A 7467-nucleotide genomic window follows, 5' to 3' on the forward strand; every position below is an offset into this window, starting at 1 on the left:
ATACAGTGTTTTGTTTATTTCAGAAGTCGTATATATTCCAAAGACGACCGCTGACACCTCCAAGGATTATCAAGCAGACTGAATATTCAGGAGATCTTGCAAAACAGGTATGCTTTTGTTTCTTGTTTCTATGGAAAAAATTATCAAGGTCCCTCCTGGACAATTTTTTTTTGCGCAATAAATTTTTTTTTTTTCAAATTTATAGCAAGGACTACAATTGGTAGAACAAAAGTCGTCCAGTTAGACTTGTAAAATGAAAATTCTAAAGGAATTTATGAAATGATTACCAGGTCTGTCTGTATGAACATTTAGCTGCAAGATATGTCTAAAAATATTGAAACAAGAAAAGTGTGGAAGTATACTTCAATAAAGATGTAGATTTACTTATACCATCAAGAATATATATTTATAAATATTTGCCCACTGTACTAAAATAAGAAAGAAATCTGTATATATCTCATATAATTGTTTAAGTTTTTCTCCAATATAAACATTGCATTATCATTGTGTTGTGCATGAACTTGTGCATTACACTTGGCATTGTGTGGTAAAAATTGTAAAAATTTGGTTAAAATCATTCAGAAGACTTGATAAAATTAAAATGTAAGACAAAAATATCTTTTACTCTTGAACACTGGATTTTAAAGTTGAACTTGTGACTGCGGCACTTATAAAAATATTGCATACGGTTTTTCCTAAGTGACAGGCAAAAAAAAAATATCCTGGGAATCAAAAAGTAATATTTCAACTATACTTATTAAATCTGAGCAAACTGGTTGTCAATTTTTTACCTATTCATCAGATTGTGAAAACTGAAACACGGAGACAGGTATCAGTGAATTGACATGAGATCTTTTTTTACATTGGTTCAGGTTGAACATAAAGATAATGTGAAGAAAAAGAGGCAGTCAGATGAAGAATTCCTCGAGAGATTGGAACAAGTTCAACTTGCAGAAGAGTAAGTTAGTCACAAGTGTTTTTGTCATACCATCTGCTATATAGCTGGTGTAGGAGATAGGGAGATATATAACAGCTGTTGTAACAGTACAAGGATGCATAGCATCATAGAAAAACGTGACATTTTGATTTATAGTATAATATAATATATAAAGTTTTTCTCATCTATGAGTGTTTCATATAAAATAACCATCACTGTATTTAACTTTGTCTTATGGTAATTATAAGGTTGTTCTAAATATGCCTAACTTTTACTAAATTCCCCAGATCTGGCGTGCACAGTATCATTTGTTCTATGACATCACCTTTACATTCTATCTTGAAGATGTTTTTTTTGTTGGATAATGCTGTAGTAATAGTAATGTTGGTAGTACTTAATAAAATGTTTGTAACAGCACAGAAGAAAATACCACACCAATTAAGTGGTAGATTTATTTTATGCTTACTAATGAAATACTGTATTCTATCCGTTAAGTATTTTTATATCTCATCACTCACACTGTGAAAATATGAAATCTATATTTTCACACTGTGAGAGATATAGCTTCGCCCCCTCATACATTGTGTAGGAATTTTAAATTATTTGCTTAAAACAGGATGAAAATTGTAGTCGCACTTTGTTCTTTATAGTATATTTCTCGATTCAAATTATTTTACTTAATGAGAATTTCATAACGTTATGCAGCAAAAAATAAAATAAAATGGAACTTTATGTTGTGTGCCTCTTTCTAACGTCACAACACGTCTGACATCATGTCTGTTTACGCGTGTCTGTTTCCCGCGCTGAGACTAAAAATTGTTGCAAAATGCACATCTCTACGTAATTGAGCATAAAATAAAAAGAAAATTTGTTTGTTTTTCGTGAATATTGAATATATCTCACCTCGAAGTGAGAAAATGTTCACATTTTCACTCGTGCTACACGCTCGTGAAAATATTTGAAATTTTCTCACTTCTCGGTGAGATATATTCCATATTCACTCAAAACAAACAAATATCCTCTATATATTTAAGGAAAAGACACCTCACGTTTGAGATATGTTGAAAAAACATGCTATAGCCTCAATTTTTAGAAAAAGTCTTCACCTTTTATGAAGTATTTGAATTCATAACTTATTGGTTTGGTAAATTTACTTTGTCATTAGCAGATTCATGTTTCAGAATAGGAAGCAGATTTTAGAAAGAGTTGTTTGTAAAAAATGTTTAGCAGTATATATTTTGTATGATTTCAGCTTGGCAGTACAGAGAGAACAGTTCTTGAAGGAGAAAGCAGATGAACAGGAAAGATACAAGAAAGCCCTTGAGACACAGGTAGCACTTGTAACAAACACACTAGAAAAAACTGTAAACTCTGCTAGATGCAGGTCCTGATAATTGTCAAAGTTTACTTCATTTCTTCGTCTTTTGCTTGATTTCTGCTTTTTTTGTTGTTTACTGTTACTTCTATATTGCTTTATTTAACTTCTTTTGCTTTGTAATTTTGTCTCCTTATCCTTACACTTGGCCTTTATAATGTGAACAGAAACCAAGGGCAAGCTTTGCAAATGAGATGTCACAGTTTCTTTACTAGTTTGACACTACTAGTTCTTTGCTTTAAACTAATGTATGTTATTCTTTCCTGCATTATTTCTTCTTCTTCTCATTTTTAGCTTGACTATTTGAAGAATAAGTAGAGCTATCCTACTCGCTGTGGTGTCGGCATCACACCTTGGTTAAGTTTTTCATATCAGTCCACATTTTAACAAAACCTTTTGACATATAGCTTTGAAACTTTCAACACTTGTCTACCATCACCATGTCAAGTTTTAGGCAAGAGTACATAACTCCATCAAGGATTTTGTCTGAATTATGGCCCCTTTTAACTAACAAATTTTGGTTAAGTATTTTCGCACCAGTTCATATTTTGTGTGAACTGTTTGACAAATGGCTTTGAAACTTTTATCACTTGTTTGTTATAACAGTCTCTATCTGTAGACAAGAGTATGTAACTCTGTCAAGTCTTTTGGCTGAATTATGGCCCTTTTGGACTTGGAAATTGGTTCAGTTTTCGTACAAGTCCACGTTTTGTCAAAACTATTTAAAAGGTGACTTTGAACACTTGTTTATCGTCATGATCTCCATCTGTAGTCAAGGGTAGACTTGGAAATCAGTAAAGTTTTTCGTACAGTCCATATTTTGTCTAAACTGTTTGACATATGGCATTGAAACTTTGACCACTTATTTACCATCATAGTCTCCATATGTAGGCAAGACTACATAACTAGGACAAGATTTTTGGCTCATTTATGGACATCTTTTGACATAGAAATTAGTTAAGTTTCGCATACCATTCCATATTTTGTCTAAACTGTTTGATATGTGGCTTTGAAACTTTGATCCCATACTTACTCAAGTCTTTGAATAGTCAAGCGCGCTGTCAAAAGACAGCTCTTGTTCTTTTTCTTCTATCTGTCTTTCTATCATTTCTTATCTATCTTTCCTGCCATGTTTGTGGTACAGATACGTGTCCGAGATCAGCTCACCATGAATCATGAACTAGATAACAGGCGCTATGTTAAGTCCAGCAGCTGTTCCAATGTGCGTCTTCCGTTCACACCGCAGGCTAAAACCTTGCGACCTTTCTCTCAGCTCAGTCCGACAAGATTGAATGAACACTGGAGATCATCAGTTGGCAGGGTAAATTGATTTCCAGTTCATCTGATAGCTGGAGTTTTGTTTTCAATTAATCATGCACACTTATTTAAAAAAAACCCAAAAAACCCGCAAAAATAACAAAGTGCTCATGGTGAGCTATTGTGATTATGCTGTATCAGTTGTGCATTCATCCGTCCGTTGGAGCATCGGTCCAGTCATCCGTCCATCATCAACAATTGTGTTTAAATGACATCTCCTCTAAAACCACTGAACAGATTTTGATGAAACTTGGCTTGGATATTCATTTAGTGGTCCTCTACCAAAAATGTTCAGATGGTTCTGCTGGTTGCACATAGGGGCTACCAGAGCTAAAAATAGAAAAATCTTCAAATGACATCTCCTCTTAAACTGCTGTTCCAATTTTGCGATAATTTCACACAAATGGTCCTTATGTAACCATCTACCAAGATTGTTCAAATTATACCGATTTGTCATGGGGCCTGGACTCTTTTCCCTATATGAATATAGCAGAAATTTAAAAAATCTTCTTGTATGAAACTGCTGGCCCGATTTTAAAATAATTTCACACAACTTGTCCTTGTGTGACCTTCTACCAAGATTGTTCAAATTGTTCCGATTCATCAAAAAACATGGCTGCCAGGGAGCATGGTCACCTTTCCATATATGTATATAATAGAAACTTGAAAAATCTTCTTGTATGAAACTGCTGGTCCGATTTTTAAATAATTTCACACAACTTGTCCTTGTGTAACCTTCTACAAAGTTTGTTTAAAATATTCTGATTTGTCAAAAAACATGATCACTTTTCATCCACAATTTCTTTAAACAACTTCTCCTCAAAAACCACTGAATGGATTTTGATGAAACTTGACACAAATGATCTCTGGGTGGCCCTCTTTCAAAGTTGTTCAGATGGTTCCGGTTCATTGAACATGTGGATCACTTTGTTTAAAAACAGGTTTTCAGCTATCAGACTTTAAAAATCTTCTTTTCTGAAGCCATAATAGCTAGAGCTTTGATATTTGGCATTTGATATAAGGGTTTGACTCTCTACCATTATTCTTCAAGATATTGCCCTAAGGTCAAAAATGGCCACGCCCCTGTGTGTTGACATGTACTTACTATAGGCTTATATAGAAGAAACTTCGAAAATCTTCCTCTCTGAATCCATAATAGCTAGAGCCTTGATATTTGGCATGTGATATCATGGGTTTACTGTCTAAGTAATTGTTAAAATTATTAGACTTGGTTCAAAAATGTGTGAGATATGTGTATTGTATATAATATAGGCAAATATAGAAGAAACTTTGAATATCTTCCCTGAATCCAAAATAGCTAGAGCCTAGATATTTATATAAACCTAACTCTGTACTTGTACCATTACTTTATAAATACAAACACACACGGGTGAGTGGTTTAGGGTCAATGACCCTCTTGTTTTTACAAAACAGTATCATGTTGGGAGATGTTATACATGTGGAGAAACAGGAAAGAAATTCAAGAACAAATTATCTGATTCCTGTTATATAGTGTGGATACATTTACTGTTAGAAATGGCCTTAAACAGAAAAAATAAAATATTTTAGTCAGAAAAATGCTTTTTGGAAACTTCTCCCTAGTACTATTTGTTCGTTATGCATGCTTCTTTCAAGTTGTCCAAGATTAAATATGTTAATCCTTAATGACAGCTTAATCAGCTGTAGGAGACATTTTCGTTTCTTCTCAAGCATTTAATTGATTTTCCATTTGCACATTTTATGTTTGCTTTTTACATCATTTATTTATTTAGATCAGTCTAAAGCTTTTAAACAGGTTTACTTCAAACTTGATTATGTTGTATAAAACTGCGATTTTCAATCTATAATAAAATTGTATGGTAATACTTTATGCAAATCAACAAAACTTCATTGAAAATCAATTACATGGACTTGCAATTGAAAGCGTTTTGACATTGGCTATGTCTGTATAACATAGTTACCCAGGTATTTTTGAATATTTAATTTAGCCAAAAGAAAAAAAAAATTATACTGTATTAACTGTTGATGGAATAATGTTTGGAAAATAGAATAGTTATTGTTAGAAGAGGTAGGTTTAAAATGTTACGATAGCACAAGTTTTAAACTTTTACGTTTTATTGTAGTTCATGTATAATGAAGTGATACTTCTACTTGAATTACTTGTTTGATTTATTATATAGAATACTGTATGCTGTTGTGAATAAACATTAATCCATTGTTTTTAATACAGTTGCGATTCAAGCCACTACAAGTTCCAGCTCGAGAATCCGACAAAGAGGTATTTGGTAAGAACGATATGACCAATGAGAAGATGGCTGAACGTAGACGACGAGCATACGACCTCTTCCAGGAACAGCAAGATCTTGTTGCACAGAAGAAACGGGAAAATATCCTCAAACGATTGGCTGAACAGAAAGAGGAGGAACAAGTCCTTGAGAGGACAAGATATGAGTGAGTGAAATAGTATCTTCCCTAGTTCTTTATTTGGAGAGTATCCAAGTTGCTTTTTGTGCTTTTAGGTTTAGTTTTCATCTGTGTTTGGTTTAAACAATTTTTTATTCATATATATACATTTACAACATGAAATGCTATATTATAAAGGCATGAAGGATTGAGTAGAAAGCTTAGCTTATTTGAAACTCTCTCCTTTTGTCTTTGTTTATACACCTAAGGTATTCAAATATTTTTCACTATTCTCTTTTTTATGACATACAGTTTGTTCAAAAGCTGAAGTTTTCAGTATAAATTATTGATATCTTCAAAATACATCGTCATAATATATCTGAAATTATATGAATTTTGCAGTCAACTTGCTATTTTGCAAGAAATTTGAATCAGAATGTGTATAAAGATCTTTGATTTGACCTTCAGGATGTTGGATGATCGTGCCAATAAGTTTTCAAGACGTCTCAATGCGCGCAAGAGGCTAGAGGAGGACTGGGTTCGAGCTTCATTGCTGAAGAAGGATAGACTAGAAGAGGACCATATAAGAGCGCTGAGTCCGGGCATTCTTCTTCATGAACAGTGTGATAAATACAACAGATGTTCTCAGTGTAAACGTTCAGTAAGGAATTGCGGAGAAACAAATCTGTGGAGCGAATCAAGATATATCCCAGGGTCAAGATTAATGGTGTAACAAGCTCTATAAACATTACTATTACAGTTTACTATTTCCAATATTTCCTGTCTTTTAATATTTTACATGATTCATCAAAAAATAATAAGTCTTTTTTTTTTTCAAAGTTTTATCTATTTTAATATTTATACTATACATTATATTAGTGTTTGACATTTTTATATTAAAACTTGCACAAACAAGTCATTTTGCATTAAGAGCTTGTTTTTTGAAGTAAAAGGTGTTTTGCCACTGGTGTAGCTTGGAAGATGCTGTAATTTACTCCTTGGCTAGTTTAGAGGATATTTTCTGTGATCATGTGATTTAGTGCCAGCCAATGAAATTTATCCGTCTGTGATTTTTTAAATGTTTACCCCATTGAAGTTGTCTTTCAGTATTACCTTAATTTTGTGGCGCATAAAATCGAGTTTGCATTTATGCTTTGACCAAGGTAGGATTCAGATGTGTTTATTCTATTTTAATAATGAATAAGAAGTTGTGTAAGAAATATTGTTGCAAAAGTAAGTCTGTTAAAATTTGTTGTTAGAAAAATGCGTAAATATGTTATTGCTTAGTGTTTGTTTACATAAATGCTTATTTGCCACATAAATTTCCATTCATTCATACATCCTTGCTCCCTTAGCCAAGTATTGTTATTGTCATTTTTGTATAGTTATAATAAATTTTGTGAAAATCTTTTGGCATACAATTTTTTTTTATTGA

The 7467-nt window shown here is 32.7% G+C and overlaps 1 protein-coding gene across 5 annotated transcripts in view; it reads left to right on the top strand.

Moving 5' to 3' along the window:
- Positions 1 to 6951, top strand: part of LOC123552245 (coiled-coil domain-containing protein 81-like) — a 31576-nt gene extending 24625 nt beyond the window's left edge. For 4 of the 5 annotated variants that reach the window (XM_045341738.2, XM_045341743.2, XM_045341742.2 and 1 more), the window contains 6 exons: positions 24 to 107; positions 873 to 958; positions 2190 to 2268; positions 3457 to 3633; positions 5860 to 6080; positions 6501 to 6951. In XM_045341738.2, the coding sequence (XP_045197673.2) occupies positions 24 to 107; positions 873 to 958; positions 2190 to 2268; positions 3457 to 3633; positions 5860 to 6080; positions 6501 to 6765 (912 nt within the window). In that variant the 3' untranslated portion in view covers positions 6766 to 6951. The remainder of the gene's footprint in view (positions 1 to 23; positions 108 to 872; positions 959 to 2189; positions 2269 to 3456; positions 3634 to 5859; positions 6081 to 6500) is intronic. The other variant, XM_045341744.2, reaches the window with a different exon arrangement.
- The last annotated feature ends 516 nt before the right edge of the window (positions 6952 to 7467 follow it).

The sequence above is a fragment of the Mercenaria mercenaria genome, chromosome 4 (genome assembly GCF_021730395.1).
Source record: "Mercenaria mercenaria strain notata chromosome 4, MADL_Memer_1, whole genome shotgun sequence".
Classification (NCBI taxonomy): domain Eukaryota; kingdom Metazoa; phylum Mollusca; class Bivalvia; order Venerida; family Veneridae; genus Mercenaria; species Mercenaria mercenaria.